Raw genomic sequence first — 14432 nt, 5'->3', positions numbered from 1 at the left:
CCATCTTCCCGGCGTCTATCTGCGCTCTGACTGTGCAGGTCAGAGGGCGCGATGACGCATATAGTGTGCGCGCCGCCCTCTGCCTGATGAGTCAGAGCAGAGAGACGCCGGGAGCTGCAAGCAAGAAAGGTGAGTATGGCATTTTTTTTTTTATTGCAGCAGCAGCAGCAATGGCAGAGATTTATGTGGAGCATCTATGGGGAAATATGAACGGTGCAGAGCACTATATGGCAGAGCTATGGGGAAATATGAACGGTGCACGGCACTATATGGCAGAGCTATGGGGAAATATGAACGGTGCAGAGCACTATATGGCAGAGCTATGGGGCAATATGAACGGTGCAGGGCACTATATGGCAGAGCTATGGGGAAATATGAACGGTGCAGAGCACTATATGGCAGAGCTATGGGGCAATATGAACGGTGCAGAGCACTATATGGCAGAGCTATGGGGCAATATGAACGGTGCAGAGCACTATATGGCATAGCTATGGGTAAATATGAACGGTGCAGAGCACTATATGGCAGAGCTATGGGGAATATGAACGGTGCAGAGCACTATATGGCAGAGCTATGGGGCAATATGAACGGTGCAGAGCACTATATGGCAGAACTATGGGGAAATATGAACGGTGCAGAGCATTATATGGCACAGCTATGGGGCAATAATGAACATGCAGAGCACTATATGGCACAGCTATGGGGCAAGAATGATCTATTTTTATTTTTAAATTCACCGGTAAATGCTGCATTTCCACCCTAGGTTTATAATCGAGTCAATAAGTTTTCCCAGTTTTTTGTGGCAAAATTAGGGGGGTCGGCTTATACTCGGGTCGGCTTATACTCGAGTATATACGGTAGTTTGGCAAATTCCAGTCTGGCTTTTTTATGATTTTTTTTCAGCAATGGTGTCCTCTCTTAGTCGTCTCCCATGAAGTCCACTTTGGCTCATAGAACGACGGATGGTGCGTTCTGACACTAATGTTCCTAAGGCTTGATGTTCACCTTTAATCTGTTTAGAAGTTTTTCTGGGCTCTTTTGTTTCCATTCGTATTATCCGTCTCTTTGATTTGTCATCAATTTTCCTCCTGCGGCCACGTCCAGGGAGGCTGATTTCTGAATAATATGCGCAACTGTAGTCACAGAAACATCACGCACCTTAAGGATGGTCTTATAACTTTTACCTTTACCATGTTTGTGTATAATTTTCTTTCTAATCTGCTGAGACAACTCTTTCCTTCGCTTCCTCTGGTCCATGTTGAGTGTGATACACACCATGTCACCAACCAGCACAGTATCTGTAGCCCTATATACAGGCCCACTCACTGATTCCAAGTTTGTAGACACCTGTGATGCTAGTTAGTGGACACACCTTGATTTAACATGTCCCTTTTGTCACATTATTTTCAGGGGCACCATTATTTCTGTCCAGGCCTATTTCATGAGTTTTATTTTTTTTTAAATTCTGAGGAAGCATGGCTGAAAAGCAATGTCTGACTTTCATTTGTTCATTTTCATAGATCTTTTATTTATTATTACTGTTGTCAGATTCAATTTATTTCTGTGACCATTGTGGGTTTTTCTGTCATTAAACGAGAGGTACCAACAATTTTGACCACGTGTGTATGTATTCTATGTGTATATATCAATTCTATTGTAACCTGACACTCTGTGATTTAACCCCTTCACCCCATTTTTTTTTTACTTCTGACCACTGTCACTTTATGAGGTCATAACTCTGGAACGCTTCAACGGATCCTGGTGATTCTGAGACTGTTTTCTCGAGACATATTGTACTTTATGATAGTGGTAAAAGTTCTTCGATTTGACTTGCGTTTATTTGTGAAAAAAATGGAAATTTGGCGAAAATTTTGAAAATGTTTGCAATTTTAAAACTTTTAATTTTTATGCCCTTAAATTAGAGAGTCATATCATACAAAATAGTTAATAAATAACCTTACCACATATCTGCTTTACATTAGCACAATTTTGGAAACATAATTTTTTTGGTTAGGAAGTTATAAGGGTTAAAAGTTGACCAGCGATTTCTCATTTTTACAACAAAATTTGCAAAACCATTTTTTTTAGGGACTACATCACACTTGAAGGGGTCTATTTCACAAAAATAATCTTTTCGCCCAAAATTTTTTATTTTCCCAAGGGTAACAGGACAAATTGGACCCCAAAAGTTGTTATCCAATTTGTCCTGAGTACGCTGATACTCCATATATGGGGGTAAACCACTGTTTGGGCGCACGGCAGAGCTCGGAAGGGAAGGAGCGCTGTCTTACTTTTTCAACGCAGAATTGGCTGGAATTGAGATCGGACACCATGTCGCGTTTGGAGAGCCCCTGATGTGCCTAAACAGTGGAAACCCCCAATTCTAACTGTAACCCTAATCCAAACACACCCCTAACCCTAATCCCAACCGTAAATGTAATCCAAACCCTAACTTTAGCCCCAACCCTAACCCTAATGGGAAAATGGAAATAAATAAATTTTTTAAAATTTTATTATTTTCCCCTAAGGCTACTTTCACACTAGCGTCGTACTTGGCCCGTCGCAGTGCGTCGGGCCGACGTACTGACGCATACTGTGGAAGCGCCGCACAACGGGCGCAATGGATGCATTTTTCCAACGCATCCGCTGCCCCATTCTGAGCTGCGGGGAGGAGGGAGCGGAGTTCTGGCCACGCATGCGTGGTCGGAAATGGCGGACACAACGCACCAAAAAACGTTACATGCAACGTTACATGCGTTTTTTCACCAAAACGACGCATTGCGACTTGCGTCGTACGACGCTAGTGTCAAAGTAGCCTAAGGGAGTGATGAAGTGGGGTTTGATTTACTTTTATAGCGGTTTCTTGGGGGCGGATTTTCATGATTGGCAGCCGTCAGACACTAAGGCTATGTTCACACACTGAGGATTTTGCTGCGGGTCCGCAGCTGCGGGTACGCAGCAGTTTCCCATGCGTTTACAGTACAATGTAAACCTATGGGAAACGCAATCCACAGTGCACATGCTGTGGAAAAAACTGCGCGGAAACGCAGCGGTTTACATTCCACAGCATGTCAATTCTTTGTGCGGAATCCGCAGCGGTTTTACACCTGCCCCATAATAGAAAACCGCAGGTGTAAAACCGAAGTGGAATCCGCACAAAAACCGCGGTAAATCTACCGCGATCTGACAGGCAGTGCAGGAGGCTTTCCGGCGCCTGCTCTGAGCAGGCGCCAGCAAGCCACCTCAGTGAAGGACCCAGAAGGAGCCCCGCGGCCATTTTGGATCCGGGGACTCCTTCCAGGACACCGGAACAACGCGATCGCATCGCCTTGTTCCAGTGGGAGAGCGCAGGGAGCCCCCGTCCCTGCGCAATTTCCTCTATGTCGCTGTCACTACTGACAGCGGAATCAGAGGGGTTAAATGCCCACGATCGGCACTAGTGTTGATCGTTGGCATTGCTGCGGGGTGTCAGCTGTCACATACAGCTGACACCCGCACGCGATCGCCGCGGTGCTCACTGTGAGACTGTGCGATCGTGCCACTGTACTAGTACTGCGGTTTGCGGGAACTCAGTTCCTGCAGAACAGTACTAGTACGGCGCATGTCGGTACGGGGTTAACTGTACGTGCACATGAATTGTCGGCTTCTATTCTATCTATCTATCTATACAGCTCTGGCAAAAATTAAGAGACCACTGCAGAAATGGCATGGGCTCCCGTGCAATTTTCGTAACCAGCAGAGAGAAAGATGATGGCTGGGGGCAGATGTTTATAGCCTGGGAAGGGGGTAATACTCATGCAGCTTCCCAGGCTATTAATATCAGCTCACAGCTGTACAATTAGCTTTTACTAGCTATTAAAATGGAGGACCCTAAAAAAAGGACTTAGTTTCCCCCTATAATAAATAACCAGCAAAGGCTATGCAGACAGCTGCAGGCTGATATTAATAGCCTAGGAAGGGGTCATGGATACTGATCCCCCCCCCCCCCCAGCTCTCAACCGTCCCAGAAAAGGCGCATCTATAACATGCACCAATTCTGGCACTTAGCCTGTAGCGGTGGCAAGTGGGGTGATAGTTGGGGGGTTGATGCTACCTTTGTACTGGCAAGTGACATCAAGCCCAGAGGTTAGCAATGGAGAGGTGTCAATAAGACGCCTCCATTACTAACCCCATAGTCACATTTTAAAAAATCCTTTAAAGAAAGAATGACACAGACTCCTTTAAGATTCTAAACTAAACCATACTTACGACCTTGCCCATCCCCCCAATGTCCTCACCTTCTGCAAAAGGGTAGAGATGCTTTTAATCCATTTGTCCCACGAGGGGTCCAGCTCTGCTACATCTAGATGACTGGCTGCATGGATGAATGATGCGTCCATACAGCCTGTCATCCATTCGACACTCAGCACCGTGTCTTTAGTGTCTCCCTGTGAGCTGCTATTCCGTCTGAGGGCACCGCGAGCGTGAGAAAGTTCTCCTGCTCACTGTGCCGTCTGACAGGTCCCTTGCATTGGCGAGTCTCAACAATATGTGCGTACAATCGTAGCATGCTGTGATCTTACACGCACATAGAATATGCTGTGATGTGAGCTGCCCCATAGATTAACACTAGTGATGAGCGAATATACTCGTTACTCGGGATTTCTCGAGGACGCTCGGGGTGCTCCGAGTATTTTTTAGTGCTCAGAGATTTTGTTTTCTTCGCCGCAGCTGAATGATTTACATCTGTTGGCCAGCTTGATTACATGTGGGGATTCCCTAGAAACCAGGCAACCCCCACATGTACTTATGCTGGCTAACAGATGGTAAATCATTCAGCTGCGGCAAGAAAAAATGAAATCTCCCAGCACTAAAAAATACTCGGAGGACCCCCGAGCGTGCTCGAGAAATCTCGAGTAACGAGTATATTCGCTCATCACTAATTAACACTGGTCCGAGTGCTACGTGATGCTTTCTTGCGTAGCACTCGTCTGTATTCTGTAGTGGTGTGACTCCGGCCTCAGTCAGATACTAGCCTTACTACTAGCGGCACTACTATGGTGTTACTAACACCACTATTATTACCAATAGGACTACTAGCACTTCTGTACACTGATCCAGAAGACGCCCACAAAATACCGCAGCATGTGACCAGAGCGTTCTGTGAGGCGAGCCCTACTGACTGGCAATTTCGCACCATGGCAGGAGGCTGCTGGCTCAAGCCCAGGAAGGGACGTGTGTCCAGTCACGCCGGTTTCCAGGCGACCGCTGGCCCCGCCCCCTCCGACATCCGGGGCTCGGCTACACGCTGTGTCATGTGCAGACTGGAATTTACAGTGTGTCGGTGAGAGAACAGCTCGTCCAGTCACAGTACGGAAAATGAGCGCTGTAGGGGAGTGTGATGGGCACGTTCCCGGGAGCCAATCAGAGCGCTGTCCTTATGTGCGTGCATGGGCCGCGGGGCGGGGCAGAGGCAGGCCGCGGGGCGGGGCAGAGGCGGGCCGCGGGGTGGCGCTGGGAGCTGTCAGGGAGCCGTATATATACCAGGCGGCTGCGCACCGCATACACTGATAGTGTAGGATACAGCATCGGGCAGCGCCATGTCCCCCCCAGCGGCCGAGACGCAGAACAAGCAGGAGCTCATCAGGAAGGAGGAGACTCGGGCAGGGTGAGTGTGATGCTTCCCGTCCATATGCTGCTGCCCAGCTCAGGGGACGATGTATTGTCTCATCTCATGGGGAAGGTTCAGTGAAGTTGTAGTGCAGCGTCCAGACCCCACTGAGCAGGCAGCCGAGATGTGCTAATCTATATGCCATCATCAAAGTCTATATTGGGGAAACCTTTTTAAAGAGTTCTATTGTTTTTTGCCATCACTACTAACAAGTCACCTGGAGAGGGGTGCAGGTACTAATGCTGCCTGATGAACATTGTGACCCTCGTCCAGATGTCTGAGGATGCTGTTAAAGAATCACGCCGTAGTAGCCTGCCCCATCCCCATGGCGGTAGGCGTTATGCGCTGCCGTAGCCTGCCCCGTGCCGGTAGGTGTCGTGGCTGTCCCGTGCCGGTAGGTGTCGTGGCTGCCCCGTGCCGGTAGGTGTCGTGGCTGCCCCGTGCCGGTAGGTGTCGTGGCTGCCCCGTGTCGGTAGGCATTGTGGCTGCCCCATGCCGGTAGCTGTTATGGCTGCCGTAGCCTGCCTCATGCCGGTAGGTGTTATGGCTGCCGTAGCCTGTGCCATGCTTTTAGGCGTTATGCGCTGCCGTAGCCTGCCCCATGCCGGTAGGAGTTATGGCTGCCCCATGCCGGTAGGCATTTTGGCTGCCCCATGCCGGTAGGTGTTATGGCTGCCCCATGCCGGTAGGCATTTTGGCTGCCCCATGGTGGTAGGTGTTATGGCTGCCACAGCCTGCCCCATGCCGGTAGGCGTTTTGGCTGCCCCATGCCGGTAAGTGTTATGGCTGCCGTAGCCTGTGCCATGCTTTTAGGCGTTATGCGCTGCCGTAGCCTGCCCCATGCCGGTAGGAGTTATGGCTGCCCCATGCCGGTAGGCGTTATGGCTGCCTCAGCCTGCCCTGTGCCGGCAGGAGTTACACACTGTTAATTTCGTTCCATTATACTGCACCAGGAACCTGGCCATGGCTAATAGTGGCACAAATTGCGATTAGCCATAACTAGTTTGAAGATAACCAGACGTTTGGCGTGTTCCACTCATACTTTTTAGTGCTAAACATCAATGAACCTGTTTAAAAACTTCTCTCCCATATTTTAGTGCTGAGAACCATAGCAATCTCCTGCCTGGTGCTGACTCTGGTGACTCTTTGTGCTCTGGCATCGCCAGAGGAACCCACTGTTATGCCATAGTGTAGAAATCTGAGGCAAACCCTGCAGAGCTAACACAATAGATGTCTGTGCGGGGTACAGGCCTGAACAGGCGTCTGTGTAGCCTTATAAAAGAGGCTCTTTCCAATGGGCAGTTACCGTATTGCTCTTATGTTCCCGCAGCTCCTCTAATCTATATTTTTGTATATAAATCCGCCATACGGTTCCAGAAAAATGGGCCTTTTTTCTGGTCTTTACAGGTGGGCATGGCTCACAGGATTCCCTGGGGACGTGTCTCTAGGGTGCTCTCCATGGTTATGCTGAGTCACACCCCCTTCGCAAAAACCAACATAAATTATAGCACCAAATGAAAAGGCAAACGTCTCTGGGACCATATGGCAGATTTATCAGTAGCCAATGGAATACTCAGGGGAGCAGCGTGAATAAAAGAGCAAACACTGGTTACTTCTGACCGGGCGACACGTCCCCCTACGTTACATCATAAGACTCCACATGACACAAGGGGGCAGCTGACCCTAGTCTTAGATTACCCATACTCCCTGCTCACATTCTCTTTAGCACTGCTACCACTAGACCTGTATGCAGTATATGTGTATATACATGTATATGGGTCATGTAAAATAAAGCCGGAGATTGGAATGGTGAATATTCTCACATTACTCTGCTGCAATCATGTTTTATTTGTCTCATTCCCTATTAACCAGTTCAGCTGGTTTTCAGCTTCTGGGAATCTTGATTTACTTAACACTTCCAAGTATAGTAGCGTGCCAGATTACCTGCCATAGGTGCTGGCTGTAATTACTCCATGCCCGTGCACGCTCTCTACATTGCTTGTATGACCTCTGTATGTGATGTGGGCCACACTTTGGTGATCTGCTCACTGAATCGCACTGATATTAATAGTTCAGCTTTCCCTTACGAGGAGCGAGGCTGCTCCCAGTGGATGGGCCGGGGGTATTATGTGTAACGCATATATCCTCCAGTCCCGGCTCAGAAATCGGCGAATCCCCGCAGTGCACACAGAGTAACTGCAAACATTGATTTCGACACGACTGCTGCTTTAAAGGGAATCTGCCACCAGATTTTTGTCACCTAACCTGAGAGTAGTATAATGTAGGAAAATAGACCCTGAATCCTTTGATGTGTCACTTACTGGGCTGCTTGCTGTAGTTTTGATGAAATCCGTGTTTTATCTGCAGTAGATTATCACTAGAGGACAAGTAACGCTGCTGTCAGTTATTCAAGCATATTTATAAGCTCTTTCTACTCCGCCCCCACCACTGATTGGCAGCTTCCTGTGTATAAGCACAAAGCTGCCAATCAGTGATGGGGGCGTGGTTATACAGAGCAAATTTGGCATTCAGTTTAGGCCCCTTTCACACATCAGTTTTTTGCCATCAGTCACAATCCGTTGGCTCGACGGATCCGTTGCAGATAGTGAAAAACTAATGCGAATTTTTTCAAAATTCGACGGATTGCAACGGATGGCAAAAAACTGATGTGTGAAAGGGGCCTTACTGGTAGATCTGCAGCAGATCAAATAATGTTATCGAACTGACAGCAAGCAACCCAATAAGTGACACATCACTGGAATTGGGGTATCTGCCCATACATCATGCTGCACTTAGATGTTGTAGCAAAAACTTGGTGAATGACTCGCTTTAAAGTAAGGCATCATTCAGACATCAGTGAAACATTTTTTTTTTTCTTTCTTCTCGTACACAAGTTGTTTTTTTTTTTTTATCAATAATTTTCTCATATGGAAAAAAAATTGCAAACCTTCTTCTGTCCCTTACAATGTTCAAATCGAACAGATATAGATTCAGAGCACCATTGATTCCATGATGCCGTACTTGTGAAAAGAATTAGATAGAAAATCCGAAGATAAATTACATTACTGGTACAGAGGGAAGCAGGCTTCCAGTCTACCGTATGGCATTGGATGATAGTGATATTGTTTTCCCATTGAGGATATCCTATCCGCAAAAGAATATAAATGGCTCCATAGATTATAAGTGATGCATATTCTATTTGTAAAGAGCACGTATAGCAAAGAAATCATGCGTGTGAATGAAGCTTATTAATGCCCTTTCCCATCCATAAGTACACTCCTTCATCCATCACTTGTCCATGACCGGATCGGTGTCAGCTTGTATTGTATGTTCTCTGCTCCCAACAGGGCTGCAGAAATTGCAGATGCAGCATAAACCATATCTTGAGGGAAACACATGCATGTGATTATAATGTAGCTATTCATATTTATGCCTGTCCGGATAATGTGATTGTTCAGATTATTTGGTTTTGTGCAAATTTGAAAGTCAAGAAAATGAAAAATGATATGATGTTACTGGAAAAGGCGGCATATTAAAATATCACCTGTACAGCTAAAGATGCGCCAAGTTTATGGAAAGACCTACACCTCTGAACAGAGACTCCTTACTGAAGCGCATCACTGTTTAAGGCCTCATTAAGGCTATGTGCACACACTGCGGATTTTGCTGCTGATCCGCAGCGTTTCCGCTACTGCGGGTCCGCAGCGGTTTCCCATGTGTTTCCAGTACAATGTAAACCTATGGGAAACGCAATCCGCAGTGCACATGCTGCGGAAAATCGTGCGGAAACGCAGCGGTTTACATTCCGCAGCATGTCAATTCTTTGTGCGGAATCCGCAGCGGTTTTACACCATAATAGAAAACCGCAGGTGTAAAACCGCAGTGGAATCCGCACAAAACCCGTGGTAAATCCGCAGGAAAAACGCGCAATTTTTGCCCTGTGGATTTATCAAATCTTCTGCGGATGCACATACCCTTAGGCTTTTTTTTTTTTAATGCATAAAAAAGTGTCATCAGAGTTTCAGCAATGTTTGGTAATAGATAGATAGATAGATATATGTGTATAAATAGATAGATATATCTGCTCAAAAACATAAAGGGAACACTAAAATCCCACATCCTAGATATCACTGAATGAAATATTCCAGTTGTAAATCTGTATTCATTTTAGTGGAATGTGTTGAGAACAATAAATCCTAAACATGATCAACATAAATCACAACAAATATACCACGGAGGTCTGGAGTTGGAATGATGCCCCATGCCGGTAGGCGTTATGGCTGCCCCATGCCGGTAGGCGTTATGGCTGCCCCATGCCGGTAGGCGTTATGGCTGCCCCATGCCGGTAGGCGTTATGGCTGCCCCATGCCGGTAGGCGTTATGGCTGCCCCATGCCGGTAGGCGTTATGGCTGCCCCATGCCGGTAGGCGTTATGGCTGCCCCATGCCGGTAGGCGTTATGGCTGCCCCATGCCGGTAGGCGTTATGGCTGCCCCATGCCGGTAGGCGTTATGGCTGCCCCATGCCGGTAGGCGTTATGGCTGCCCCATGCCGGTAGGCGTTATGGCTGCCCTGTGTGTGTGGCCTCCACTTGCCTGTATGATCTCCCTACAATGCCTGGGCATGCTCCTGATGAGGCGGCGGATGGTCTCCTGAGGGATCTTCTCCCAGACCAGGACTAAAGCATCCGGCAACTCCTGGACAGTCTGTGGTGCAGCGTGACGTTGGTGGATGGTGCGAGACATGATGTCCCAGATGTGTTCAATTGGATTCAGGTCTGGGGAACGGACGGGCCAGTCCATAGCTTCAATGCCTTCATCTTGCAGGAACTGCTGACACACTCCAGCCACATGAGCTCTGCATTATCCTGCATTAGGAGGAGCCCAGGGCCAACCACACCAGCATATGGTCTCACAAGGGGTCTGAGGATTTCATCTCGGTACCTAATGGCAGTCAGGCTACCTCTGGCAAGCACATGGAGGGCTGTGCAGCCCTCCAAAGAAATGCCACCCCACACCATTATAGACCAACTGCCAAACCGGTCATGCTGAATGATGTTGCAGGCAGAAGATCGCTCTCCATGGCGTCTCCATACTCTGTCACATGTGCTCAGTGTGAATCTGCTTTCATCTGTGAAGAGCACAAGGTGCCTTTGGAGAATTTGCCAATCCTGGTGTTCTGTGGCAAATTCCAAGCATCCTGCACAGTGTTGGGCTGTGAGCATAACCCCCATCTGTGGACATTAGGCACTCAGACCATCCTCATGGAGTTGGTTTCTAACCGTTTGTGCAGACACATGCATATTTGTGGCCTGTTTGAGGTCATTTTGCAGGGCTCTGGCAGTGCTCCTTCTTGCACAAAGGCTAAGGTAGCGGTCCTGCTGCTGGGTTGTTGCCCTCCTACGGCCCCCTCCACGTCTCCTGGCGTACTTGCCTTTCTCCTGGTAGCACCTCCAGCTTCTGGACACTATGCTGACAGACACGGCAAACCTTCTTGCCACAGCTCGCATTGATGTGCCATCCTGGTTGAGCTGCACTACCTGAGCCACGAGTGGGTTCTAGAGTCCGTCTCATGCTACCACGAGTGTGAAAGCACAACCAACATTCAAAAGTGACCAAAACATCAGCCAGAAAGCATTGGTACTGAGATGTGGTCTGTAGTCCCCACCTGCAGAACCACTCCTTTGTTGAGTGTGTCTTGATAATTGCCAATAATTTCCATCTGTTGTCCATTCCACTTGCACAACAGCATGTGAAATTGATTGTCAAAGTGTTGCCTTCTAAGTGGACAGTTTAATTTCACAGAAGTTTGATTAACTTGGAGTTATATTCTGTTGTTTAAACGTGTATGTATGTATATGTGTGTGTGTATATATATATATATATATATATATATATATATATATATATATATATATATATATATATATATATATAATTATTATTTTTTTTTTTCCCCTCATATTGATAAATTACAAAACTTCTCGTATCCGTAATCATGGGCTGCACACTGATGCTTTCTGTGATTTATTTATTTATTTATTTTTTTTATCAATGACACTGGAAAAAACAAAAGATGGACATGTGAACAGGCCCATAGGCTAAAATGAGTGCGTGTTCTAGCCATGGAAACCACAGCTGGAACAAGTATTTGAAAAATGGACGTCTGAATGAAAGAAAGAGAGCAGTAAATTCCCCACTTGCTTCACTAGTTCCTAAAAATCATGTATTGGACAAGGAAGCTGTATTTCATTGTGCGCTACCGGTAACCCATAAGAAAATGAGCGGGTAGTGTGCATGATGCAATTTCCCTTGGTAATGTGAAAGTCTTCTGTTCCAGGATGTGGCAGCACTTATTCTGCCCACAGAATTGGCACTCACGCAGCATTACATGGTGAGGTTGTGTATATTCTGGCTGGCTAAGGGAGATGTATTTATCCACACGGCAGGGTCTTACACCGTACATCTCCATGTGACTGCTTGAAATAAGGCTGTCATCTGCAGACCAGTTGTCACATTCGCAGTCTTCCGGTAGTGTGACGGGCACATGGTTATATTTGGCATTCTTTCAGTTGTTAATGACTGATTTCTTCTGACATGTGAACTAGTTTTATTACACAAGTGTAAATTCTGGGAAGTCACAAGGAGCAGAACACAGAGCAGTTATATTATTTATCATCACTTATTGTGACAAACTCACACCTCGCAGCCCTGTCTGATGTCACTATTACTTCGGAGGGATCACTAGTAACATAGTAACATAGTAACATAGTTAGTAAGGCCGAAAAAAGACATTTGTCCATCCAGTTCAGCCTATATTCCATCATAATAAATACCCAGATCTACGTCCTTCTACAGAACCTAATAATTGTATGATACAATATTGTTCTGCTCCAGGAAGACATCCAGGCCTCTCTTGAACCCCTCGACTGAGTTCGCCATCACCACCTCCTCAGGCAAGCAATTCCAGATTCTCACTGCCCTAACAGTAAAGAATCCTCTTCTATGTTGGTGGAAAAACCTTCTCTCCTCCAGACGCAAAGAATGCCCCCTTGTGCCCGTCACCTTCCTTGGTATAAACAGATCCTCAGCGAGATATTTGTATTGTCCCCTTATATACTTATACATGGTTATTAGATCGCCCCTCAGTCGTCTTTTTTCTAGACTAAATAATCCTAATTTCGCTAATCTATCTGGGTATTGTAGTTCTCCCATCCCCTTTATTAATTTTGTTGCCCTCCTTTGTACTCTCTCTAGTTCCATTATATCCTTCCTGAGCACCGGTGCCCAAAACTGGACACAGTACTCCATGTGCGGTCTAACTAGGGATTTGTACAGAGGCAGTATAATGCTCTCATCATGTGTATCCAGACCTCTTTTAATGCACCCCATGATCCTGTTTGCCTTGGCAGCTGCTGCCTGGCACTGGCTGCTCCAGGTAAGTTTATCATTAACTAGGATCCCCAAGTCCTTCTCCCTGTCAGATTTACCCAGTGGTTTCCCGTTCAGTGTGTAATGGTGATATTGATTCCCTCTTCCCATGTGTATAACCTTACATTTATCATTGTTAAACCTCATCTGCCACCTTTCAGCCCAAGTTTCCAACTTATCCAGATCCATCTGTAGCAGAATACTATCTTCTCTTGTATTCTCTTCACTAGATATAGTCTCTACACTTTCACCAACATGATGCTCCACACCCCCTTGGGAATATGCAAGGTCAGCTTGACAGTTTTAGGCCGGGATCACACACAGCGAGATACGGCCGAGTCTCGCAGGTTAAAACCAAGCTCTGGCACAGGCAATCCAGAGCGGAGCGTGCGGCCGCATAGCAATACATGGAGCTGCACGCTCCGCTCCGGAGTGCCAGTGCCAGAGCTTGTTTTTAACCTGTGAGACTCGGCCGTATCTCACTGTAGTGTGATTCCGGCCTGACAGACACCCCTTCTACACAGGTTCAGGGTGGCATGGAAAGTGAAGAAATGTAGCCCATGCAGCTGCTGACATGGCACAACACTCGCTAACAACTCTGATAGTCTGAGAGGCCCCTTTCATTAAGACAAGTGAAACAGAGCCCTGCCATTCCAGTAGGACTGCCACCAGTTCCTCACTAGATATACGCCTGGTCCGTTAACGGGATTATATCGGGCCAGAAACCAGCCTGTTAGCATGTGACGTTCAACCGAGATCACAGACCTGTAGATTCATGGATCGAGCTGAAAGAGCAGCCCAAGGGTAAATTATACATTTAATTGCCTTGGGGTCACACTAGACAAAACACTATATACACAATGGTTATACACTTACAATGGTCAGATATCTAATACAGGTGGTAGTGGTACAAAAGGTTTGACTATATATGCTGGACCGCATTTGGGGCTTGGGGTGCCAGCTGTTTCCAGTTCCTTTCAGCACGTTACACAACCTGCCCCCCTCCCCTTTAGAACTGAACAGCAAGCATGCCAAAAAAAATAAGGACACGCATGGCCTTAACTAAGCATTTAACACCTTGGTCGGTCACACCCTTTTTCTCCTCATCCATTCGACCCATTCCAGAGATCTCAAAAATGTAACTGCTGTACAGCTAGGACATATAACTCCATACTCTCCTTATGAAATCCTATCTGACTGGATAAAGAAGTTGCACAGCATGGGCACCACAGGGGTTCATGCTGTCATGAGTGGAAAATGGCTAAGCTGGTGAGTTTTCACTTTGAAGCTGAGGATAGACCACCTGCTGAGCCAGGTGTCCTGTTACAGCTACATATTATGAAGGAGGATTGT

General features: G+C 46.8%; 1 protein-coding gene across 2 annotated transcripts in view; it reads left to right on the top strand.

Moving 5' to 3' along the window:
• The window catches only part of PNP (purine nucleoside phosphorylase), an 87188-nt gene that overhangs the window by 51078 nt on the left and 21678 nt on the right, over window positions 1–14432 (top strand). Inside the window, exon 1 of one of the 2 annotated variants that reach the window (XM_069760869.1) lies at window positions 5498–5647. The exons of the other annotated variant lie outside the window; for it this stretch is intronic. Coding sequence (XP_069616970.1) covers window positions 5580–5647 — 68 coding nt within the window. The 5' untranslated portion in view covers window positions 5498–5579. Of the gene's footprint in view, window positions 1–5497; window positions 5648–14432 lie in introns of those variants that run through there. 2 annotated transcript variants of the gene reach the window in all.

This window comes from Ranitomeya imitator, chromosome 1 (assembly GCF_032444005.1).
Source record: "Ranitomeya imitator isolate aRanImi1 chromosome 1, aRanImi1.pri, whole genome shotgun sequence".
Classification (NCBI taxonomy): Eukaryota; Metazoa; Chordata; class Amphibia; order Anura; family Dendrobatidae; genus Ranitomeya; species Ranitomeya imitator.
Note: the sequence above shows the minus strand (reverse complement) of the source record. Positions and strands in the feature narration are given on the sequence as shown.